Source organism: Melanotaenia boesemani, chromosome 14 (assembly GCF_017639745.1).
Source record: "Melanotaenia boesemani isolate fMelBoe1 chromosome 14, fMelBoe1.pri, whole genome shotgun sequence".
In the NCBI taxonomy this organism is placed as follows: domain Eukaryota; kingdom Metazoa; phylum Chordata; class Actinopteri; order Atheriniformes; family Melanotaeniidae; genus Melanotaenia; species Melanotaenia boesemani.
This window is the reverse complement of record NC_055695.1, coordinates 21,211,726-21,237,739: the sequence shown is the minus strand read 5'-3', so window position 1 is coordinate 21,237,739 and position 26,014 is coordinate 21,211,726. Positions and strand designations below refer to the sequence as shown.

General features: G+C 41.3%; 2 protein-coding genes across 8 annotated transcripts in view; one reads left to right on the top strand and one right to left on the bottom strand.

The window, feature by feature from the left end:
• Positions 1-3,001, top strand: part of tle2a (TLE family member 2, transcriptional corepressor a) — a 38,182-nt gene extending 35,181 nt beyond the window's left edge. For all 6 annotated transcript variants that reach the window (XM_042007000.1, XM_042006999.1, XM_042007005.1 and 3 more), the window contains exons 16-20: positions 1-46; positions 1,058-1,205; positions 1,323-1,473; positions 1,626-1,702; positions 1,858-3,001. The exon at positions 1-46 is cut by the window's left edge and continues 202 nt beyond it. In XM_042007000.1, coding sequence (XP_041862934.1) covers positions 1-46; positions 1,058-1,205; positions 1,323-1,473; positions 1,626-1,702; positions 1,858-1,965 — 530 coding nt within the window. In that variant the 3' untranslated portion in view covers positions 1,966-3,001. The remainder of the gene's footprint in view (positions 47-1,057; positions 1,206-1,322; positions 1,474-1,625; positions 1,703-1,857) is intronic.
• A 7,797-nt stretch (positions 3,002-10,798) lies between these two features.
• tle2b (TLE family member 2, transcriptional corepressor b) overlaps positions 10,799-26,014 on the bottom strand; it is a 74,086-nt gene continuing 58,870 nt past the window's right edge. For both annotated transcript variants that reach the window (XM_042006527.1, XM_042006526.1), the window contains 11 exons: positions 24,038-24,091; positions 20,936-21,103; positions 20,587-20,746; positions 19,725-19,894; positions 19,249-19,325; positions 17,765-18,014; positions 17,237-17,484; positions 16,668-16,815; positions 14,700-14,850; positions 14,521-14,597; positions 10,799-11,572 (listed from right to left, as the gene is read on the bottom strand). In XM_042006527.1, coding sequence (XP_041862461.1) covers positions 11,465-11,572; positions 14,521-14,597; positions 14,700-14,850; positions 16,668-16,815; positions 17,237-17,484; positions 17,765-18,014; positions 19,249-19,325; positions 19,725-19,894; positions 20,587-20,746; positions 20,936-21,103; positions 24,038-24,091 — 1,611 coding nt within the window. In that variant the 3' untranslated portion in view covers positions 10,799-11,464. The remainder of the gene's footprint in view (positions 11,573-14,520; positions 14,598-14,699; positions 14,851-16,667; positions 16,816-17,236; positions 17,485-17,764; positions 18,015-19,248; positions 19,326-19,724; positions 19,895-20,586; positions 20,747-20,935; positions 21,104-24,037; positions 24,092-26,014) is intronic.

The window sequence follows — 26,014 nt, the reverse complement described above, 5'->3', positions numbered from 1 at the left end:
ACGGCAACATCGTGGTCTGGGACCTTCACAACCAGACGCTGGTCAGGTAAGAGGAGACACAAGTGCCTCATCTTAACTGTTTTCCTGCAGTCAGATGAGTGAAAACAGATGGAAACCAGAGACATGAACTGACACACAGAAAATGCAAAATAAGTTTGGTAACCAAAACAGTGATAGAGGATCTTTATATTTATGCAAGTCAGGAAAAAGATTGGTGTGGTTTATTGTTTCCTGTCTGATTTTAAATATTGACTAAACAGTCTGTCAAAGAGCTGTTTCATTAATAAAATAAACATTAGCAACAGAAATATCACACCAAGTTCATCCTGGATGCTGTAGCAAAAAAAAAAAAAAGTACTCCTAAAGATTTTAAATGTTGTGACTTTATGATCTGATAACCTTTATTTAGTTTAATGGTATCTCCTCTTATTTATTTTTATGTCATTGTCACACACCCCTCAGAAAATCTCCCACAACAACCTACCTTAAGGACAGATGATCACTTAATGTAAAACGCATTCCTGTATCGGGTGGCTGTTTTTAGTTTACCAGTGTAAATTCTATCTGTCTCTATCTAATAAAACATTACACAAATAAAACACCCCATTTAGGGCAAAGCACAAACTACAGTAGCATATAAATATGATGTTAGGTGTCTGATTTGTTTTTTTATTAATTTTATTTTTTTTTATTAAAATTAACCTCACTGAGTCCATATTTAGCTTTCTCTAATTGCTACACAAACACAGAAAATATGAAGTGCTTATGGATATGAAGCAATATTTGTCAACAATTACACCTTCTTTTAAAACGCCTGCCATGTTATCATTCATTATCTGTGTGGAAACTGCCTTCAATTATAGATGCCCACAGGATGAGTTATAATCAGTGATGGATACATTCAAAACATCTGAGTACAGCTGCGTTGCTGTTTTTCTTACAACACATTTCACAATGGGAAAGAAAAGGCTTTAGAATTGACCAGACAAACAATGTGTTAAATTTATTATCTCTGTTAGATCAGTATAGAGTGAAAAATGTACGTCTCATCCTGCAGGCAGTTCCAGGGCCACACGGACGGGGCGAGCTGCATCGACATCTCCAACGACGGCACCAAGCTCTGGACGGGAGGGCTGGACAACACGGTCCGCTGCTGGGACCTCCGAGAGGGACGCCAGCTGCAGCAGCATGACTTCACCTCGCAGGTACTTGTACAAGTCACATGCTCAAACCTGACCTGCTCAGGTAAAAACCAATAGGGATCATTAGCTTTTTTTTTTTTTTTTATTTTGGTCTCATCTTCACCTTCCTTTCCTCTCCAGATCTTCTCTCTGGGCTACTGTCCGACAGGCGAGTGGCTGGCTGTGGGCATGGAGAGCAGCAACGTGGAAGTCCTGCACGTCTCCAAACCCGACAAGTACCAGCTTCATCTCCATGAGAGTTGCGTCCTCTCCCTCAAGTTCGCCTACTGCGGTATGCAGACACGTCCATGCTAAATATCCTGGCTGATCGTCTTTAGCACAAATCTCCCATCCTTAATCAGAAATGTCCTTGGTTACAAAAGCTCCCATTTCTCCGCTCCCCTGAAGCTTTTCCAGCTGATATCTGTGTTTTTTATCGTGTAGGTAAATGGTTCGTGAGCACAGGAAAAGATAACCTTCTGAATGCATGGCGGACACCTTACGGATCCAGTATATTCCAGGTAGGCCATCAAAGACTCCGTTTATGTGTTTTGAACACAGAGGTTCTAGGTTTATTTGATCAACAGCACTATGACTAAATTTCTTCAGGACTTTTTGGGCAGAAAAGTTTGATAAAAATGACATCCTCTCTCTCTCTCTCTCCCTCTCTGTTCAGTCCAAGGAGTCTTCGTCAGTTCTCAGCTGTGACATCTCCCCTGACGACCAGTTCATCGTCACAGGTTCCGGAGACAAGAAGGCCACAGTCTACGAAGTCATCTACTGAACCCTGATTGGCTTGACACAGTAAACTATTTTCAGGGAGCGGAGCCAAGGCTTCCCCCTGCACCAATGACTGTACAGAGCGTCGGTGGCATGGAAAAAAAAACAAGAGACACTCAACTTGTACTTTGTTGTTTTGTTCACGTTTGTGCGAAATGAGAAAGAGAAACAAGGAGGCACAAAGTCACATCTCTGGAAAAATAAACTTTGTTTTTAATGCTCTGAGAACGCTGGTTAGTCTATAGCTGCGCAGTTGTGGGATTTCTCCAAAGAACTTTTGTTTTTGTTCTTATTTTTCTTTTTTTTTATAACAAAATAAAACTTCAGTAGTGAACGAGAAATTAGAGAAAAAAAAGACAAAACTTATTTTTTTAGCTTTTGGATTTTTTTTGCATACAATTGGACCGTTCTGAGTTGAGAGGAAAAAGACAGACTCGTGGAGGTTTAAAGGAAAAACACTGTCCTGACTTTGTGCTGTGTATGAAGTCTAAGTCAGTTCCAGCTCGGTCCACAGCATGAGGCTGCTCCTCCAAGCTGCAGATGGTGGGATGGTCTGTTGTGAGGTTCCAGCTTTTTTCCCTCTTAAGTTTCAGCAGCGACATGATTGTATCATCTCTTGTGCGTACATAACAGAACAGGATGTGGTTTCCTCTGAAGTGTCCTGAGACTCTGATTGTCTTTGTTCTTTTTCTTTTACTTTTTTTTTGTTGTTGTTGTTTTTTTAAAGAATGAAGATGAACATTTCAAAGGTGTTTTGGGGAGACCAATCTCAAACCTAAAGTCTGTTCAAACAAGTACTCTCCAGTATCAGGACATTTCCACTGATATGTCATCTCCATCTTACAAGACTCAACATTTCATGTGTTTTTCTATTGTGTTTGTGAGGGCACATATAGACTGACTGGCCGTTATTTTCATAACTACCATCATGATCTTTAAACCTTCCTATATATGAACATGTAAATAAAGTTCTCTAAATGCAAAGAAGGATGTTATCTCTAGCTTTGTTTTGCTTTGAGAATATACGATTGTGTCTGAGAGGTCAGTCTTGTGTTGTTTTTTCCCCCAAAGGATAAGTGTAAAATTAGGTGGAGCTGGAGCACAAGTGTTACATACCACTGCTTATTCCCCAAGTCAGGCTCTTGTCAGGTTTGATTCGGATGCTTCAAACAGAAAAAAAAAAGCAGCTGTTGAATGTTTGGAAAAACGTGTTCTCACAGCGTGGTGTCAGAAAACATCTTAGACATATTTAGAAGAAAAATGACGGATGTGGAAGGTGAGTAACACACATGCTGCCTCTGTGATGACAACTTCTCTCTCATTCTGAGGGAACACTGAACTTCTGTGCTGTACTGAACGTCTGCATCATCAGATGTGAGAAAGCGTCTCGGGATTCAAACCCGCAGCATGAGCAAGCTATGATTCACAGCTCCGTTGTGACGTGTGCTCTTAGTAAACAATGGGGCTTTGCAGTTGAGTTTTTGTGCAGAGGTGTGTATTGTGGTGAAACAAAGGTGATCTGCTGTGCAGAAGGCTGTTGGGTGGATTATTATAGCAATAATACCCAAGAGGGAGTTTTTCAGTGATTTATATTCAGCTGAGACAAAGCTTTAAATGTGTGAGGAGAAACAAGTGAAACATTTATCTTCTGTCTTGAGGAGCAGATTGTTGGCAGACTTGTGGAAGCCGATGCATTTAGCTTCATTTAACTTCTTTTGGTGCAAGTTTTTTTAAACTTTTTAACTCCACATAATATCACTGCTTAATGCCCCGAGTCACAGCTCTGCGCTTCCTCAAGGTTTTAATGACTTTTGTGTGCTTTGAAGCTATATATATATATATATATATATATATAAAAACTTGTTTATTGACGGATTGCTCATTTGACCTGTACTTTTAGTTACATCCCTGTGTTAAAAATTCCTGCTGGATTAAGGAGTTTTTAGCGCCTCATTAAAGCAGAGTAGACCAAGAGCTGCTTGTTTTACAGCAGGATTGTCTCATCTACACATAGCATACATTTTGATGGAGCAGGTTTCAAAATATGCAATGAATCAGAATCTCGGCTGCCAATTAAAGTACACAGTCTTTGAAGATATCTGGCGTGTTTGTGTTTATTTTAAATTTAAGCCCAATGTAACTGCATCTTTTTTAAATTCTCCAAATATGGAAATGTGTGTAAATGAGCTCTGTTTTATTTGATGTTTGGACAAATTATTCAGAGGCCTCCAAAGCTGGTCACACTCCAAGAATCAAGATTGGCCAGTTTAATGTACTTCATGTCAAACTGTATTGTCAGAGTTATGCTCTAATAGGGTTGGGACCCTCTGCAGCAAATGGCAGTTTCCACTACAGGAAAAGTCCGCCAGAAACTAAATAGGTTTGGAGCAATTGCATGTTTTTGTTGCAAGAATCAGAGTTTAAAAGTAAGAGTTCAGGATCAATGGATTGTGGGTGGTTTTGTGTCAAATATTTGGTTAGTCAAATATTTGTACTGTTTTATCTCAGCCACAGCTTTAAAAACAAAGAAGGGAGAGAGCTGTATCCTGTTTGTACATTGTGACATCCACATGGAGTTACAGAAGAAAGAATGTGGCCAAAACCAGACTTTACGCAGCATTTACGCTCATGAAATTCGAAGCACAGACGGTAAATGTTTGCAAAAATCATCTGAAGTGTCACCCTCTCCAGCATTACTGGGTTGGAAAAGTTAAGCACACAAAAAAATCTTTTTTTTTTATATGTCAGCAGTATTTAGAATTTCCTGGGCTTTGAGTGTAAATGCAAGCAAATGTGAGAAACGTTTTCAGATTTCTGGACTCAAAGGAAAAAACACACCTGATAATTTCATATGTTCTCTGTAGAAACTGTTTTTAAGAGGGCACTTTCCAAAAATACTTGGCAAGTAATTGAATGAAGAAGCATCTGCTTCTCAGCATATTTTATAAGTAAAACTAACATTAAAAAGCATGAACCAGATGGTCCAGCTGGTGAATGGCAGCTCCTTTTTGACCGTCACTGACCCTAACTCTGTATGCAGCGCTGATTGGTCAGAACTTTTGTGTTTCTGCCAACGAAAGATGACATAAGCTCACAAAAGTTCTCCTGCATCATATTGCAGGAAAGTTTCAGGTACTTTAGGCAGAAATGTTGCATGTCATTAACTGGTGAATAAAGTGAAGTACTTAGCAGATACTAAGCCAGGTCCCTCAGCTGGTAGAGATCAAAGAAGGAGCTAAATGGAGAGCAAACAGAGAAAAAGTAAATGGGCAACTGCTAGCTAACATGCTAAGCTGCTACAGCATAATGATTGAAAAGACACACCAAAGAATGAACACAAGTTTGGTTTATTTTTCGCACATAGTATTTCTTGTACAGCACAAGGGAAATGCATCGGAGGGGAAAACACAGTACATTAAAAAAAAAAAAGTTCCTTGGCTTTTCAAAAAAAAAAAAATGTAACATGTTTGTAAAAGAAACAAAAAAGGTTTTTACACTGTTGGAACAGATACCACAGGCAGAGGAGAAAGATGTTACTTACACCACCAAATGCATAGCCATTGTACAGCATCATTTTGAGTAGTGTATGAGAGTATCGTTTTAGACTCCCTGTGGTTGTCAGGCAAAAAGGGAAGGAGGCAGGCAAAGGCATGAAACTGTACAACTCATCTCCGAATCCTCCCGATTCACCAGCTATTGCAGAAGTCCCTCAAAATTCTTCTATTCTTTATTAGCATTGCAGCGACAGACATACTAATCTTGCTAATTTTTTTTACAGTTAAACTAAAATGCACACTGCAATGTGAAATTGATTCTTTTGTAAAACTGTGGCTTTGAGATCATTCCCCTTCCCCAATGGATAAAATCTGATTATCATTCTGTCATCAGCGGAGCTTTAGTGCAACAAACATGCAGTAAAAGTGGAACCTCTTCAATGGCAAAATCTATAGCGCCAAGTCACAGCCAACGCCTGCTGTACACAGATTCAAAAATAAGAATTTATTACCACACAAGGACTGGAAATGGACTAAAGTACGCTTACGATCACTTTTCAAAAAGGGGGATAAAATATAAACAACAAACAGTGGACAGAGGAGCTCTTCTCCAATACTTTTTTCTTCTATACATTGAATTGCTGATGCTGTCTGTCCTCTGCCTGACACCACCACCACCAAGGATAAAAGTTACACTGAAAGAAAGATATATGTAAAAAAAAATAAAATAAAAAATCCCCACCTGTGTTCCCTTGATTTTTTTGTCTCCATGTGTGATTGCATCCCTCGAAACCCAAATCTACCCCCTGGCAATCCCAATACATAAACATATCATTACATGACACTAGCAACCACTAGTCATAAAAAAATATTGAAATTAATAAGTAACAAACAAAAATCTTGAAATGTGCCTGTTCAGTCTAAAGAGTGGTGACACATGCTCTACAGGGGCAGAGTTCACATTACCCACTGGTATGGAATATGATACAAGGAGGATTAAAAGGAAAGAAACAGGTAAAATAATTGGCTTGACTTTTTTATGTTTGCTCTTTTGTTAACTCATATCTGCAGTGATGATGGTTAGCACAGTGCACATACTGGAAACACACCTTCATGTCTCTGGTAAAAAGCACCAAAGCGAATTAACTACTTGGTTAAATCAGATTTATTTAAAAGTAAACTGTGAATTATGTGCCAAACTATGAATCAGGTCAAGTAACTTTCTGCAATTTCTTCTGCTGCTGGTCAACAGACACTCATAATTTTATTTACACACTTTCTGGGGTGCTTGTTAGACACTTTGCTACATTCAGATAGCCAAAGCTAGTCTTTCCCTCTTGGTTTCAGTCTGTAGGCTTAGCCAACTCCACACTTGACTTACAGACATGAGAACGGTGTAGATTTAATTCAAAACTCGACAAGAAAGCGTAGTATATTTCAAAAGAATGGTACATTTTTAGCATCTCAATTAAAAATAGCTTATCAAACAAGATTTAGCCAGAACTCTTTGAGGCAGCAGGCAGGCAGAGATGGAGATAAAAACTCTGATAAACATGTAATCTCATCTAGATTGTAAATGAAAACAGCAACTGGTTGCATAAAATTTGAAAGGAATCGGATTAGACGCTGCTTAGTTAGCTGCTGATGGTAGCGTAATGTCGTGGTGTTAATTTGCCCTCTTGTCTGCCTTACAGTGAGGTTGGCGTGCTGCTACTTCATCTAGCTGACACTGCCTTTTAATGAGAGCGAGAGCAGTGCCTGGTGTCAGGAGAACAATCCAGAGGAATTAGATGGAACAGCTCGGCGGATGTTCTCTGTTTGTGTCTCTGGGCCCTGGGAGAATCCCATCGACGCCGCTGCTCATTAGACGCTGCCTTTGTCAGACCAAAATAAAATAGATATTAAGCAGCAAGGAGAAGAGCGCTGTGGTGAATGTTTAATTGGGTGCTCGGTGTGTTTGTGTGTTTTTCTCCCTTCATACATCCACCTCAGGGGGGTGTAACAGTGTGTATCCCCGCCTGGTGACGTGCAGCTCATGTGTTATGTGTCTGAGAAGGTTTCATGTCAGTGTTTGTGGAAATCTGAAGCGCCCCCCCTGGTGTTCTAGAATGCGCCGCTAGGTGGCAGCAGCAATTGTAGTAGCTCTGTTTTTAACTCGTGATTTTTTGCAATATAGCCGTCTTTTTAAGACATCAGCTGTCAATCTGTGTCTGTTCGGGTAGATTCTTTCGCGCTGGTCAGAGGCTGTGCTATACGGGAGATTTTTCTGAATATTTTTCTGTTTTTGCAAGACTTGTTATTGTGAGTCTCCATGGCAACGAGACTTGTTTACCATCGGGATCAACTGATAAAACTCTCCAAACTCAAGATTATCAGTGAAACAACACTTCAAATCCCAACGGAGTTGAAAAGAAAGAGAAGAGGATGCAGGGCAGGAGCGAGGCAGAGAGAAAAACGGTGGCGATTCAAACCGTTTCTTCCAACGGTTGTTATGGGAAACGTGAGATCGCTAGTTAACAAAATTGATGAACTTCAGGTGCTAACCAGGTCTCTTAAAGAATACAGAGAGTGCAGTATTATGTGCTTCACCGAGACATGGCTGCATGAACACATCCCAGACTGTAATGCGTCTGTACACGGCTTCAGGACGGTCCGTGCAGACCGCAATAAACAACTCAGCGGGAAGCTGAAGGGAGGTGGAATTGCGGTGCTGGTAAACCAGCGCTGGTGTCATCCTGAACATGTCACTGTTAAAGAGAAGATCTGCACAAGAGACATTGAACTGCTAGCTGTGAGTCTCCGCCCGTATTATTTACCCAGAGAGTTCACATGCGTTATTCTGGTAGCGGTATATATATTACCTGGTACCGCTCCAGACGCAGCCTGTGATGTCATTAACTCTGTAGTGGCCAGGCTTCAAACACAACATCCAAACGCATTTGTGGCGATCTCTGGAGATTTTAACAACATCTCCCTCTCTGCAACTCTACCAACTTTCCAACAGTTTGTCAGCTGCTCCACCAGAGAAAACAAAACGTTGGACTTATTTTATGCAAATATTAAAAATGCATACAGCTCCTTTGCCCTGCCACCTTTAGGAAGATCAGACCATAACCTAGTTCTTCTCTCCTCCTCCTACAAGCCCATCGTTCAGCAACAACCAGTCATTAGAAAGGCTATTAGAACCTGGTCTAATGAAGCTGAAGATGCTCTGAGAGGATGCTTCGAGGCTACAGACTGGAACGTCCTTTGTGAACCTCATGGAGATGACATCAATGCCTTGACTGAGTGTGTGACAGATTATATTAACTTCTGTGTGGACAGCACCGTTCCAACAAGAACAGTGAGGTGCTTCCCCAATAACAAACCCTGGATCACCAGTGACCTGAAAAAGCTGCTGAACATCAAAAAGAAAGCTTTTAGGGATGGAGACAGGGAGTTATTGAAGTCCACACAAAAACAACTTAAAACACAAATGAAGAAGTGCAAGGAGGACTACAGGAAGAAGTTGGAAAGTAAGCTTCAGAAAAACAATGTGAGGGATGTGTGGTCAGGAATGAAGAAGATCACTGGCTTCGGGATAAAGGAGGATCAGACTGATGGAGGTCTGGACAGAGCGAATGAACTGAACATGTTCTTCAATAGGTTTAGCTCACCTCCTGCTTCAACCCCAACTAGCCACACACCCTCCATGAGCCCACAGCTTTCCTGTCACACCTCCACTCTGTCACCCTGCAGCTCAGTCAAGGACCTGGACACAACCTCATCTCCCTCCACATCAGGACTTCCTGAAACCTCCTCTGCCTCCACCTCCACTCTGTCTGTCTCCTGTAACCAAGTCATGCAACAACTGGTGAAACTGAACCAGAACAAGGCTGCAGGTCCAGATGGTGTCAGTCCCAGAGTTCTCAAGACCTGCTCAAAACAGCTATGTCCGATTCTCCAGCACCTGTTCAACACCAGCCTGAGTCAGAGAAGAATCCCGGTGCTGTGGAAAACATCCTGCCTTGTTCCAGTGCCTAAAAAACCACAACCAGCTGAACCAAAAGACTACAGACCAGTCGCCCTGACATCTCACGTCATGAAAGTCCTGGAGAGACTCTTACTGGCTCACCTCAGCAAGCAGGTGAACACCTTTCAGGACCCATTACAGTTTGCATACCGTAATGGGCTTGGGGTTGAAGATGCCATCATATACCTGCTTCAGAGAGCCCACTCTCATCTGGACCAGTCAGGCAGCACTTTGAGGGTCATGTTCTTTGATTTCTCAAGTGCTTTTAATACGATTCAGCCTGCTCTGCTGTGTGAGAAGCTGCAGAAATTCCAGGTGGATCCCTCCACAACCACCTGGATTTACGACTACCTCACAAACAGACCACAGTTTGTGAGACTGAAAGGTTGTGTGTCTGAGATGGTGGTCAGCTGCACTGGAACACCACAAGGGACTGTACTTTCACCATTTCTATTCACGCTGTACACCTCAGACTTCCAGTACAACTCTGAGTTCTGTCATCTGCAGAAATACTCTGATGACTCAGCAGTTGTTGGGTGTATCAGTGATGGACAAGAAGCAGAGTACAGAGAACTGGTCGGTCAGTTTGTGAAATGGTGCGGTGACAATCATCTCATCTTGAATACCAAGAAAACAAAGGAGATGATTGTTGACTTCAGGAGGAACAAGAACACACATAGAAGTGTTTCCATCATGGGAGAGGAGGTGGAGGTGGTGGAGGAATACAAGTACCTTGGAGTTCAGCTGGACAACAGACTTGAGTGGAAAAGCAACACTGAGTACATTTACAAGAAAGGTCAGAGCAGACTCTACTTCTTAAGGAAGCTGAGATCTTTTAACGTCTGCACCAAAATGTTGCAAATGTTCTACAGGTCTGTTGTTGAAAGTGCAATCAGCTTTGCAGCAATCTGCTGGGGCAGCGGCATCAGAACCAGAGACTTGAAAAGAATTAACAAACTGATCAAGAAAGCCGGTTCTGTGCTTGGAGTAACTCTGGAGCCGCTGGAGTTGATCATCAAAAAAAGAATTCTGTACAAGCTGACGAAGATAATGGAAGATCCTTCACACCCTCTACACAACGCCGTGACGAAACAACAGAGTGTGTTCAGTGGGAGGCTTGTTCAAGTCCGATGCAAGACAGAGAGATACAGAAGATCCTTCCTTCCAGCAGCTATCAGGCTGAAGAACAAAGCCCTTAATTAATTAATGTGATTGTTTAAAAAAAAAAAAAAAAAATTACTACTACTACAATATTGAATTTCCCTTTGGGATTAATAAAGTATTTTTCATTTCATTTCATTCATTCATTTCATTTCATTTCATTTCATTCATATCGGAGCGTCATCGTTCCCCAGCTCCCGACACCTCTCGCTGGGGAGATCGAGCTGTGGCGTCAGCCTCATTAAGGCCTCCACTGTCTGGCTAATGAATCGATTGTGTGGTATCAGTGCTCCTGGCTGGCGCTCCCACAGTGCCGCTCTTCACCTCCTCTGGGGACCCCCCCTTCCACTGAGCTCTTAATCAGGAAACAGCCCTAATTACGTTACCCCCTCCTCCCCCCTTCATTTCTCTTCCTTCCGCACTCTCGCTTTCTCTACTCGTCTTTCCCCTCTTCTTCCACACAACTTTATCTTTACTCTCCACCACCTTCTTCCTTTGTCCTTCTTATCTTGCTGTTTCCCATTCTGCCTCTCTGTTATCATGCCTCATTCCTTGAGCTAAAAGTAGGAGGAGGAAGAGATGGTGAGGGCCATTTGGGAGCTTCTACAGTAGCTTAAATGACAACAAAACAGGGGGCAGGGGTTAAGTTTTAGGGCAAAGGGTCAGAAGGACTCAAGAGGACTGAGACGGAGGTGCTGCTGTTACTGATGTAATGACGATCAGGATTAGGTGGCAGGGCAACTAGTTGCCCATACCTACAAACCTCCAAATAAAAAAAAAAAAACAAAACAAAAAAAACAATCTGTATTCTGTCTCTTCTCATCTCTTTCTGATCCTCAATACACCACCTCGTACACGGTGGCCTTCTTGTCCCCAGAGCCCGTCACTATGTACTTGTCGTCTGGGGAGACGTCGCAGCTCAGCACAGATGAAGACTCCTTGGACTGCGAGTGGGTGAGACGGATGGTGACAGATGGAGAGAAACAAACACAAAGAGAGGAAGATGTTAGAAAAGATTTGACTCATCAATTAATACTCAATCGCACAAGACATATTTGCATTTCAAAACAGTTGGCAATTATTTCCAAACAGACAACTGCACAGCTCCCGGATGCTGACTCATTCGTCTGCTTCAGTTTTAGACACACAGCACTTCTTTCTGTCACTTGTGAGGTGCTGCCTCATTAAGGGCAGGTTCTGGCATCCCTGGTAGAACAAGTCCGATGGCTTGCATGAACTGGTAACAACGTATGATCCCGTCTTTCCATTTACTTCCCTTTCCTCCTTTTGTGTCTGAAAGCCTGACCTGGCTTAAGATGCTCTGACGTTTTCTCTACTGCACCTTCTCCTATGCTTCCCCTACTGCTCCATCATCATTTATCTTCTTTCCTTTTGCCCCTGACTCTCTTCCCCCCTCCTCATCTTCACTCAGTGCCCCTCTCTCATGTCGATTCTTCCTCTCCTCCCTCTACTGCTACACGCACAGCAGATCTGTCAATCATCAAGACACCGGTGAGAGGCCATTTCACACTGGATCTCTCAAAGTAAACCAAGATAGCAGGAAGGGAAAGAGGGGAGTTCAGCAGGGAGGGGGTGCAATGACAGGTTAAAAGAGGAGTTTGAAACAGAAAAGCAAAGCAGAGAGAAAAAACTTTTTGAGAAAAGTGTACTAACTCTTCAATTAATGTCACAAGTCAAATATCTAAATATTAGAAGCTGTAAAGCACTGAGACTATACAATATGCAAACAAATATGAGCTAAAGTGATCAGAATGATTGTCTGACTTACAATCCAAATCTAATCCTCAAGGACAAGAGGATTTTTGCATAAATAAAGAGAAATTACAATGTAGTTTTTTCTTGTTTTTAAGAAATAATGAATTGTCGATCACATTTTCCTAAAAGGCAATGAATGTTGGCAGGAATGGCTTCTCATTTCTTCTATCTTTGAATGTAACTGAAGAAGCCTCTGACTGAACACTTTCCGTTTAGCAGTTTTTGTAGCATTCCTCTCTGGAAAATCAGCTCCCGTGGCTCCAGATCAGACCCCAGGACAAAACCAGCCGTCTTGATCTGGAGTCTTGAAAGATAAAATGGATAAAAAACTTGGCGCTAATAGTTTTATGTCCTGTGTGCAAGTACTGCGGGACCTTGTCATTTTAGCTTTCCACTAACTTTGTTGTGTCGATGTGCTCGTACAGTTTTAAAGCAGCATTTAGGCACATTAGAGTTTGGGATATGTGAAACACAGAACACTGTTTTCTCTGTATTCCTTCTGTGTCCGTTAGGAGTTCAAGCTCATCCATTTTGTTCGCTAACATCAAATTTTCCCAGCAAAAAAGCTGGAAGACAGTGTATTTCTCTCTGCCTTGTTTCTGCCATGCCTTGTTTCTTCTCCAACTCGTGGGATTTTTTTGTTATTTCGCTCATTAATTTGTCTTTGGAGAGCTTAATCAGTGCATCCTGACGTTTCTGTCACCACTGATCATCATCATTACAAATCTGGAAAAGAGTCCAACGTATGTGGAGAAACCATTTGAGCAGCACAGTCTTCGAACTAGCATGAAAAATTCTCTTGAAATGAGAAGTTTAAAGTAACCTGTCTAAGAAAAAACGTAAATTTTCTTTAAAAAGATAAAACAGTTTGATCAGACCTACTACAATTTGCAGCCACCCAGTAGCACATTCTAAAATTTTCAAAAAATTTTTTACATAATAACTTAAATTAGCAACCGTAATTTTAATTATTTAATCAGTCTATATATCATGCTATCTTTTAAAAAACTTTCAATCAACACATTAATCCAGAACGCCTCCTAAAAGGAAACTGAAACAATTTCTTGCACACTTTCATCATTCAAAAGAAAACAAACCTCCCTAGGTTTTTAAGATTAGCACAACAAAGCTCCTGGCAACAAGATTTATTTATATGAAAACTCAAGAGAACAGTCCACAGTATATTTGTACAATGGATCTCTGTTGATAAGATTGAATTCCATTTGTATTCCATTTATTGTGCTCTAATTTTCCCTTTGTGATGTATGAAATGTTTGACTAAAATGAAAAACACCATGCCAACAAAGCAGGAATGTGCTACATAGGGAGAAAAGGAAAAAAAAATATCTAAAAATATAAGGAAGATGAAGAAAGAAAGAAGAGGACAATAATAAACAAAAGACAAGGTCAGTGAAGAAAGACAGGGGAAAGGTTCAGACAGATTAGGAAGAAAAGATAAAAATGAGAAAGCGCAGAGGGAGAAAGGACAACAATAAAAAAAGATATAAAGAAAGAGAAGAAAAATGGGAGCAAGAGAGGAAAGAGGCTTTAAAGAAAATCGAGGAGACAGAAACAGGAAAGGACAGCGATAAACCGGGAAGAATGAGGAGGAGGAGGAGAGAGCAGATCTGTATAACACTGTGACAGGAGGGAGCTGTTTGGCAGGAGCAACGTTTGGCATTTGGATAACAAAGCAAGATAGCCAGCATTCCCCTTTCGGTCCACAGGGAGGAACAGGAGCTGCCAACTCTGCTGCCCGCTGTAGCTTACACAAATATGACAGCCACACTGCTCAACACACACAAAATACTCAGCTTAAATGCACCTTCATCGCCCTTTTCTTGTTTCATTCACACCCAGATGCACTGGCTCAGCTAAAAATATTGCATCCCAGCATATGTACCATTCAACATTTCTCCAAACTAAGCAACTGAATAAGGTGGAATTATGACATTGGGTTGTTTTTGTGTGTGTATCTAAGTGTGTGTGTGTGTGGCAGGCATAGCTAGAATTTCAGGAAAAGCAACTGGACCTTTTCCACATTGACAAATAGGTAACTTTGAAGTCAAAACATGCACACAATGATGTTATGCATACGAGCGCCATCGACCCTCACCTGGAAAATACTTGCTCCATATGGTGTCCTCCATGCATTCAACAGATTGTCTTTTCCTGTGCTCACAAACCACTTTCCTGAAATGAAACAGCACCAAATGTTAGCATGAAGTGGACCAGACCAGGACCAGAACTGCTTCCAACATGTAGGATTGTAATAAAGAACTTTTGTTAGCATACCACAATAAGCAAACTTGAGGGAGAGGACACAGCTTTCGTGGAGGTGCAGCTGGTACTTGTCGGGTTTGGAGACGTGCAGGACTTCCACGTTGCTGCTCTCCATCCCTACCGCCAGCCACTCGCCTGTCGGACAGTAGCCCAGAGAGAAGATCTGGAGAGCAGAGATGGAGGATGAAAAGATGGGAGGAAGTCAAGGAATGAGGAATAATTAAAAAAAAAAGAATTTGGATAGGTGGAGAATACAATGACATAGCAATGGTTAAAAAATGAAAACAGACGTGGAATAAAAGAAGAAGTAAGAGAATAGAGAATGAGGGAGGAAGTCAGATAAGGTTAATGGATGAATGAAAACAATGGATGTCAGCAGGGAGGACAGATGAATTTAGCACAGATGAGGATTTGGAGGCCAAAAGAGAGGCGATACAAAGGTGTTGAGTGAAAATGGAGAAGGGGAAAGAAGGTAGAAAGTTAAGGTGAGAAAAATGACAACATGGAAAGATGTAAACAAGATAAATGTAAAGTGAATTAATTTAAATAAGAGACAGAAGGAGAGAGAATTGCAAAAGAGTGGAGGTGGCAGATGTATAGAGACAGAAAACGATGGAGAAAGTCATTATACGGTGGATCGAAACTCATTTGACAACAGTGGTCAACTCCATCGCTCTGTTGTGACAGTGCAGAGTGAACAATAGTGATTTTTTATGTGTGTAAACCTGTGAGGTGAAATCATGCTGTTTGTGGATGCATTTTTCGTGCAAGGCGAGGATGCACTGTGTGCATTTATATTTGCTGCATACATATTTGTGTATATTGTTGCTGCGAGATGAGTTCTGTTGTAGATATGAAGCACAACCTGAGCCAGTACTTATTTACTGAAAATGTGTTATGTGTGCATGTTCCCCTATAAGCTATAACAGCTGCGTTTAAGAGAACAGTGGTAGGCATGTTTCACCAAACCGAAAAAATAAGTGCGTAAATGTTGATCTGATTAACAAATTTCTTTCACTTGAATTGATTTTAAACAGGTAGTTAAGTGTCTTTCTGGTCTTGTCTGGCAGATTTTAATTTTTTTCTCTTTGTAGAATGCTTCTAGTTCAGAAATAACCTTGGGCCATCTTGTATGCCCTCCTCTTTCTAGGTCTAAATACAATACAATGATTTTTAGGTCAAAGAGGGCTATGATGAAACCTTTATATTTCAAATCCCAGGTTCATCCCTTCTGAACTTTGAGAAATGTTTATAATTATTATAGGGGCAGTACAGTTTTTTTTTTCTTTTAATTTTCTCTCTCCCAGAGAACTGCTCTTCTGTGATACTGGTTGCAACACAAGCCCAAATCAAGATTAATCCACTGCTGTGCTTGACAGCTGGAGAGGTATACATTTATAAACTTCACCAGCTTTTTTCCTCCAAACAGACCTTTGAAATATGATTTTATGAAACCTTTTGATGCTAAATTTTGTGGTGAAGATGCAGGAAATCTCTTTTTTTTCTTCTTCTAAATGAGTTCTCCAGGCTTTTCTACTCCTTGAGCTGTGAAAACAATTTATCTTTTAGAGCCACTCAGTGGTTTTTGATCGGCATTTCTATCAAACCTATGCAAACGTGTTTAAAAATATTTCAAATTTGCATGACCAGGTCTTCCTCAGTGAGGAATGTGAGCTAACAAATGATAGTATTTCTAACAAGGTAATTCAGTTTTGAGAAACAAACTTTTTTTTATAAAACAAAAATGATAAAAAGTCTCCTCTTTAATTTGATCTTTCAGAGATGAGTGAATCTTCTAACCAAAACAGAAACATTGACAAGAGGTGCCCAAACCTTTGCATGCTACTGTACATGACCACACGCTGCAGGTGTCAGCATAAAGCTGCTGCTGCTGGATAATATTAGCCTGCAGTGAACGAACAATGGTGGCTCCTCCATCAGCGTTCAGCGTTGCATGTGTGTGTTGCTGTGTTTTTGTACCTGCGAGGTGAAGTCATGCTGCTGCAGCTGGCGTCCCTCTCGGAGGTCCCAGCAGCGGACCGTGTTGTCCAACCCTCCCGTCCAGAGCTTGGTGCCGTCGTTGGAGATGTCGATGCAGCTCGCCCCGTCCGTGTGGCCCTGGAACTGCCTGTTGGGAGGGGAAACACAAGAGCTGCTGAGAAAAAAACACACATACCGGCGGACTCCTGTGTGTCTCTTTGCTTCTTTTCTGCTGGAGGTGTCAAACTGAATATATTTTAATCCTTTTTTCCCTGCAGCACCAGTCCCTTCACTTTACCCACACAAGATCCTTTTTTCCCCGTCCCTCAAATACAGCCTTACCAAGCTTACCCCCCACCCTACCCCAGTTACCTTTCTTCCTACCTTTTCTTTCTGGAACTTGTCTGTTTAACTCTGTCTCGATCACCTATGGCAAGTATAACCACTTTTTCCTTTTTTTCCTCCTCATTTTCTCCAGATTTCCCTGGCTGTCTTCTGTTTTTAATCATCCCCTCTCTCTCTCTCACGTGGCAACTATTACCCAAACTTGTTTTTCTCTTCCATCTTACCTGACTAACGTCTGGTTGTGAAGGTCCCAGACCACGATGTTGCCGTCGCTGCAGCAGGAAAAGCAGACCTTGTTGTCAGGGGAGATGGCCAGAGCGTAGCAGGCAGGAGCGGACGACGTCAGCTCAGCTTTGATGCGTGGAGTGGGCGTGGCCAAATCCCAGATTGACAGCGTGCTGGCCTCCCCTCCAACAATCAGGGTTCGTCCATCAGGAAGAATTTTACAGGAGCGGATGTAATTATCTCTGTTCTGATTGGACAAGAAGAAGTAATCTGTTAGATCCCTGTTGTAACTGGATCAGGGAGGAAAAAAAAGTGCAGTGACTTAGTAGAGTGGATGGAGACACTTGGGACATTAAATTTGGGCAAGAGGGATGATACAGTCAATAAAAACAAATCTGCCCAGTGAACATAATGTTCATTCACACATTTGTTTGCATGGGCTTTTCTCAATGTTGCCATCTCAGTTTTTAGGCCTTCAGTGTGTTTTTGGTGTATGTGTGCATGTTCTCCATCCTCTTATTACTCACCAGACAGTCCAGCTGGGCCATGGGGCTCTTGCTTCCTGGTTGGCTGATGTCCCACACCTTGACGCATCCCTTTCCTCCAGTGTAGACGTGGCGTGTCGAGGTGCTGATGGTGACGGCGCAGACCACCTCTCCGTGGTTCAGCGTGTGGATCTGGCGGGCGTGACGTGGGATTCCCGGACCCAACAGGGCGTCGGGGGGAAATGGCACCGGCTGCATCTGACCATCTGCACTCACGTGGAACGAGTAGGCGCTGAGATGGAGAGACGGGAGGAATAGAAAATAAATAAACTGATTCTCTCAAATAAAAAAATACTAACTTTGAAGGACACTGACATAAAACGCTGAAGTCTAAATGAATCAATCAATTAAGGAAAAGCAGAGAGAATCACAAAAACAAAAAGAAACAATTCAACAACCCTGCAGATGTCAGTGTGAAAGTTGTGAAGTCTGATGACACTATAATAGCCTTGAAACTCTGGTTATATTTGCTCAAATTCAGGCAATTACTGAGCTCAGGGAAGCTGTGGGCGAGAATGCATAATAGCAGATTGTATTACAGGGCAGAGTCAGTGTGGCATTGCTAATGGCTGATCAATACTATAGCGGCTGGAAGCCAGGGTTGTTTTATGATTTCAAATTAGAAGTGCAAGAATGAATTGCTGCTCTACTACAAATTACAAAAAAAGAGCACAATTCTTAGGCTGACACACATAGGAGAAAAAGTGCAAATGTGTCGAGGTAAGTATCCAGTACGGAGAGCTTTCAGGTGTCATATCAGGTTTATGTGCAACACTGAAAGGCTCTGAGTGTCTAAAAACACAAAGAAAGCAGCCACTACCCATTTGGATATTTTGCCTCTAAACATCCAAACATTTTTGATTTTCCATTAGTATGGTTTTAAGTATTTGCAACTGTCTGTATCCAACTAATCTCTTAACCTTACATTATGCTATCCTGCTCAGCTTTTTAACACGGCTTAAAATTTTTAATCAACATCAGCTGACCAGAAATTGAAATGATTTCCCATGTAACGGTCTCCAAAACCTTCACTTCTCCACCTCTAAAGCAGGAAGAGGCACAGAACTGGTAGAACTTGAGAGTTTTGATCTTTGCCTTTTTCCTGCAATGTGACCTTTGCTCAAATATTCACCAAAACTAAAAAAAACAAAAACAAAAGCAAAACAAGAAAACATCAGTCATGTGCACTGAAAGCAGCGACACCAGCTAATTGCATGTATGTTGCAACAGATTTGAAAGGGAGAAATACAAAAATGTCTCATGGTGATAAAGACACACACACATTTAATCTTGTTTTAATATGTTAAATTATACCAGGTCCTACAAGCTTTTAGTAATAGAAACAAAAACATGCTTGAAATATCAAAATATTCTTTTAATGACATTTTATCCCCAAAATGAATATGTTCATGCTGCCTGCTGGAGGAAAAATCACATCCATGTGAACAAATGAAACATTAGCTTACGGCTTGCCACCAGAGGAGCCAGGGAGCGAGGAGGACAGTCCAGGGGCCCTCAGATGAGATCGAGAGTCATACGCCACCTGGTAGACAAAATAAAAAGAAAAAAGAAATGACTGATTTCTTGACAAGGACATCCAAAAATGCACCAGCAACGACTGTGCTTGTGTCTTCGTGTTTACAGACATGATTCTGCAGATGGGTGCATTCAATCTGAAGACAGCATGCAGCATGCTGAAAAAACGGCTAGGCTTCTTTTCAGAAGATACCACCTGTAAATCTTCTCTACAACCATCGGTCTCTTTGACAAGGAATTACAGAATGTAAACATGACAACTTTGAGTGTATAATGAATGCACAGCACTGATACTGACAATGCAGAGTCGATTCATCAAGTATTTCAACAGAGCCACGACAGTCGGAGGGTTGGATCTGAACTATAAATCAATTCTTGACAGAAGAATAATTCGGTCTTTGCTCACCATAGGGCTGCGGGAGTAGGCGCTGGCTGCTGCGCTTATTTGTGGAGAGAGAGTTAGAGCTCCTCCGAATCCTCCTGGGCTGGCCAGCTCCCCATTCAGTCCTGCGTGGGACACCACGCCAAAATGAGCCGGGTATGAACCGGGGGGCACAGACATGGGACTGCGGAGAGCTGGGGAGGAAGGGAAAGAGGAAGGAGCGATTGAAGGATGGGATAAAAGAGGAGGAACAATATGCAGTACACAAGCACAAAGACAGTCACAGGGGGGCTGAGAGGAATGGAAAACATCCTCTTTCATTAAACTTTGTTTCAGAGCAGAGAGCTGTTAACTGCGACAAATGGCTTCACTGTTGGAACCAGCCTTTTACGTTTTTTAGATGCCTGTCTTCTTATTAAGATATTACATGGGGTTGCACATCTACCACTGCATGAGTTTGTAAAGAAGAAGAAAAGCAGCAGTAGGGCAACAATGTATATATATATATATATATATATGTATATATATATATATATATATATATATATATATATATATATATATATATATATATATATATATATATATATATATATATGTTGGAACAAAAGAGTAAATAACAGTTGCATTAATATGCAACACTGATGTCACAAACAAATAAGGAAATGAAGATCAAACTGAGGGATAAGTGGATACATGATGCAGAGGTAGACTGGGAGCAAATTTAATTGAAACCACAACAGTTAAAGTTCAAGGAGCTAGTTAGTCCTTCTTTCCCAATTGGTTAAAAGAGACAAACCAGCTTAAAAAAAAAGGGATTAACTGCAGGTTTATGTAAATGTTTTAACAACTTTTTTTTAAGACAGGAGTCAGTCAGGAGTCTCACCAAGGGGGTCTGCACTGGTTGCTGCTTTGCTGACCAGGCGAAGGCAGGAAGTGCTGGGACCTGGAGCTCCTGGGGCCCCTGGCGCTCCTGGGGTAAGAGCCTCACGGTGGGATGGGGATGGGGTGCCAGATTTTGACAGCGGAGACTGGGACTTATCCATCTATGGATATGTCAAACAATAAAAATATAACCAATAAAACACATGTTCTTGTTTACACTGAAGTCCAGAATGACACTTTTTGTTTGTCTTGAGTCTTTTGCAACAGTTTAGTAACTATGAATGGTACAGTTATAATAAATGACTTCGAAGCACAAGGAATCATCAACTTATCTACTATAAGTGGCTTACCTGTGCAGGGTCCTTGGACTTCCCTGGGGTAGGGCTGCGGGGGTTTGGCGTGGAGGGAGCCTCTCCTGTGCTTGATGAACCCGGGAGCTCTTTCCTCAGGGTAGGTGCCCGGTCCAGTCCGTTTCCATGCGGTGAATGAGGAGGACTGCCGGCAGGAGAGTTCGGCTCCTGAATGACACATAAGAAAAATCATTCAGTCTTCAACACGTAGACTAAAACAATTCTTAGTTCTGTCCTATGAGTTTCAGATTACGTGATGATTTTGTTGCAGTCTTTCTATTTCCATCTTTAGAAGTAATAACTTCATGTCCCAGCAAATTTTCATGCAGTTCTTTAATAAAATAATTAATTAAACCAACACATTCAGCTGCATCAGTGCACATATGGCAGTTTTTCCTTTTCTCCTGATCCTTGCATATTGGATCCAACATAAGCTCTGCTGCCAAAGTCTGTATTGTGATTTGTGAAGGGGCTGAGAGCTCAGGGAACATTACATGAAACAGTAGAGACTGTCACTGTTGCTGGTGCAGCAGCGTGTGGACCTGGAGATAATGTTGCTGTTACAGATGCTTTCATCACTGCAGCCACTGTTGAGCCAGCATTGCCTCCCCCAGAACAGAGTGCTGGAGTAAGCACTTCCCTCTGGGTCACAGTGATCAGCACAGACATTTGAGTGCATACAGATACACACACACCCACACAGGCATGCATGCACACTTAAGATCACCTATAACCACACAGAAAAACATCTGCGCGATGTGCACACATTTACGTATGCAATGCATGTTTTATGTTCTCTATAACACGCAGACATCCACACAAACACCATTCCTCCTTTTTTCTTCCATTACCCACATTTGTTGATTTTTTTTCCTCCCCTCTGCTTTTGTACCAGTTTCCAAATCACACAGGAGACCAGTTTTGCTTTTGTCTGCCATATCATAATACAGAGAGCCTAGATGAAACATATTTTGGTACACAGCGTGAAGTATTTAAAGAACTAAAATATTCCAGGGGCATAAATGGCTTTGCATAAATTAAATGAAGCAGACTGCAGTTATCTAATGAGAGGAGGAGGAGGAGTGGTGAGAGCTGTGGAAAGGAAGGAGTGAAAGTAAAGGAAACGATGGAGGGAGGAAAGAACCGGAGCTTCAAGAGTGCGGAAGGAGGGCAAAATGTATACAGAGAGAACAGATGAGAGGAAATGGGTGAAGTATTTGTGAATGCATGTGTTGTCAGGGTGTGAACATGGTTCACGAGAAAAGAGCAAAAAAAGTGGCAGCTGATAATGAGCTTACATAAGAGTTCTTCCTATTTACAAGGAAACTGCAGCAGAAAGCTGAATGAGCTGCATACCTGCTGACTTGCTCCACACACACACTCAATAAGAAGCTTGAGAGCAAGCAAAACAAAATGTATATAACTCAATATTTGTGCTTTCAAATAATTAGCTGGTTTGCTTATTTGATATTATCTCCACACTTAATTTCTTCAAGTCAAACGAAAAGCTGCAAATTCTTAAATTCCTGCCTTTGCTTTATTTTTCTGACATGATATGATAACAAACAGACTCAGGATGTAGATGGATTTTCTGAGACTGCAACAGTTTTCAAACATCTAAAAAATAATTGGTCATTTCAGCTGGAGTGTAAGATATGGCAGATATTGAAACACAATTCTGAAATATTAAAATATGATCTGGTTCACATGCAAGGACACACAACAACTGCATAAAATTAAAGAACTACAATTGAGGCATTAAGGGTTATGCAGACGAAAGTGTCTGGTGTCAGACTGTGCAGAGAGAACATCTATAGATACTCCCAATGTCCCTCACAAAGTTGGATTCCATACTTTATTCATGTGTGGACTGCTGCACAGAGGATGTGAGATCCTGTTGGAAGAAAAGCTGCTTGTCACTTGTGGGTTTGTAAGAAAATCAAAGATGCTGTCTGGAGCTGAGATGTGCCGCGATGAAGCTGTGAGGGTGAAGTTTTGCATGAGTGACTTTGATATGTTGCATAGTAAAGATGCAATTAGTCAAAAGAACTGAAGGTGCAGCTATGAGTACATGAATTTTGTAAAAGATCACACATGAATATACTTTAAGCAATGGCTACACACAAAGCTCAAAGGTCACTTTTTAATATATTTTTTTCTCAAATGTGGGTCAGAAAATACACACGTGCTAATGAACTAATCTATCTTCTGTTTCCTTCAAGTTACATATTTAAGTCTACATGTTGCAACTATTCACATCAAAATAGATATCTTTATATTATTTTATTTATAAGCCTCTGGATTGTTAACATCCCTCTTAAGTTAAGCAAAGAATATTGTCATATCCTTTAAAACTAAGTTACCTAAGCTACATTTACCTTGATATTATTTAGCAAACTGGACTTTATGACTTCCTCTTCCATGATCATCATCCTACCTGAGTGATGAAGAAGAGTTATGTTGCACATAATTGACATCACAACTCTACGTGTGTGCTTGTATGTGTGTGTGTGTGTTGGAAGTAATTACATTTCCCACAAAAGATTCAGTGGCTGCATGAGCTCATACTTTGTATTCATATTTTGGGAGTATAAACAGACCCAGAAGTGGGGAGAACAAGACCCAGCCCTGTCTCAGACATTTTTGCAGCTATGACTCATCTTTGTCTGTAAATTAGAGTTCAGTTTTTCCCTCATCTGTGGTGTTTAAACCTAACACTGAAATACTTTTTACCCCCCTAGAATAGATAAGGCTAATGTGAGTGCGTTAAGACATGAGCTGGAGGAGGTAAGTCGCCCTGCATTCAGTTCTGTTTTTAGTCTCTACCAACATATCCTGACAGAAATATCCAAATATTAAGCTTTTATTTGCTCAGTTACATTCACTGAATGCCTGTCTAAAAAAATCCGTTTCGGGCAGGTTTTACCGAAGACAGCTGTCTGCTTTAGCCAAAAAGAAAGTTAATGGGAGTGAAACTTGAAACTGAAAAGAAAAAATAAAAAGCTAAATTCTCCACAGAGCTGAGGGAATGAGCAGATTTAGTTCATCGCACCGATTACAGCAAGTTTAAACATAAAGAATAATACAAGTTTGGCCATTCACCTCATTGGAGACGTCCACCACAAGATTGTCTTCACTCTTGTCTCCATCACTATCCTGAGAAGCAAAAAGGACATGAGAAAGGAAATAAATTAGAGCTTATATCTTTATAATCCACACAGACACACAGCATATTGTACCTGTAAATACAGAACTTTTATAACAAAGATGCACACAGCTGCACAAGGGCGCACACAGATCGATATAGCAATATCGGTGGCTGCTCTTAGCTTCCTCTCACTGTCTTGTCTCCGTGCAACATTAAAGACAGAGATACTGAGGACCATATATCCTCACCAAACATCTCTCCCAATAGAAACACTATTTCTATCTCTCAAGATCACACAGACGTTAACTCTGTTGGTCTTTCTTCATCCACGACACATTTTCTTCTTTTTGCCTTGCCATCCCTCTATCTCTCTTCTTTCAATTTTTTTTTTCCGGGGTGAAAACGATGGCACTTAGTCACCATAGCAACAGCGCTTTGATGTGATCATGGCCTGATATTCCTATTGACATCAGTGTGGATTGACATCAGTACCCAATTATGCAGAACCAAAACAGGACAATGCCTTCAGCCTATTTCTGGAACGAAAAGTCAAAAACAGCAAGAAAAAAAAAGAGTCGGACAGAGAGGAACGAGAGAGGGAACAAGTACAAGCAGATATGACTGAAAATAAAAAATATATAAGACAGAATAAGAATGGAAAGAAAACAGGGATGGCGAGGGGGAGTGAGAGGGAGAAAGCAGAAAAATTAAACAGTGATAAGGAGACAGAACGATATAGAGCAGCAGAAAGAGGAGGGGAACCGGGACAGAAAGAGAGGAAAGATATTTAGAGAGCGGAAACTATCGCTGCTTGTTCCCCCTCTGGTCTAATGGGGAAGATTTGGGCTGCTGTTGTTGATGCCAAACTGATTTTGCTGGAGGCCGCCTTGCACAGACAGACTCCTTGTGTCAATCAATCCTCCAGACTGCAAACACACAGCCATCTAATTCATTACAGCTATCTGCCTTGGCTGTCTCTCCTCTGGCATTACATCCCCTCTGGCTGCTTGCTCTTTCCCACCGGACCCATCCAAACCAAACACCACTCTAATTGGAGATGGGCTCTCAACCCACCGTGTGGCCTATAGTGTCATAGACAATGTCACACATACAAAACCAAACACACACATAGTAAAGGGCTTCATGACATCTTAGGAGTGTGTAAGTACATGTGCTCTCTTTATGAAAATTTGTCAAAATATTGCTTTTTGTGCTCACAAACAACGCTAACAGCATTTAATTTAAATGACTTGCTTTGTGTTTGCATCTTTAATAAATGCTATTCAGTGTAGAGGGGTTCATTACAATCTTTAATGATGTGTGTAGTTTTCAGATTTGAGAGCCTTCATTTTTTCCATTTCACACCCAGAAATCCTGCCCTCACACTAAAAAACTACCACTTGTGTGCAGATATGCTGTGCTCCAACTCAAAACTCTGATTCACTGTTACAAATGTTGACATCCAATCTGAGTCCTTCTCTTTTCACTTCCCCTTTCACAGCTTGCACTCAGATTGTTGTGAAACAATCCTGTCAAGACTTTCATGGCGAACAGAATCCTACACATCATGCTGACCAATAAAACGGTTTTTAAGCTAACCAAGTAACAGTTGTTGCTTTCTTGTGAGTGCACTTGATTTACTTCACAGACCCTCCTCTGGACGACTGCAGATCACCGGCCAAAATGAATAACTGCAGCATGGAATCTGACGTCATGAGGTCTGGGGACTGTGGAGGTCATTGGAGTATAGTGAACTGATGCTCAAGATGTTCAAGTTTGAGATTATTTGAGCTTTGTAAAGTCATGCACTATCCTGCTGGAAGTAGCTATCTGAAGATGGGTAAACTGTGCTCATAGAGGGATGGACATCTTCAGCAACAATAGGCTGTGGTATTTAAGCAAAAAGTGTGCCAGGAAAATATCCTGCACAC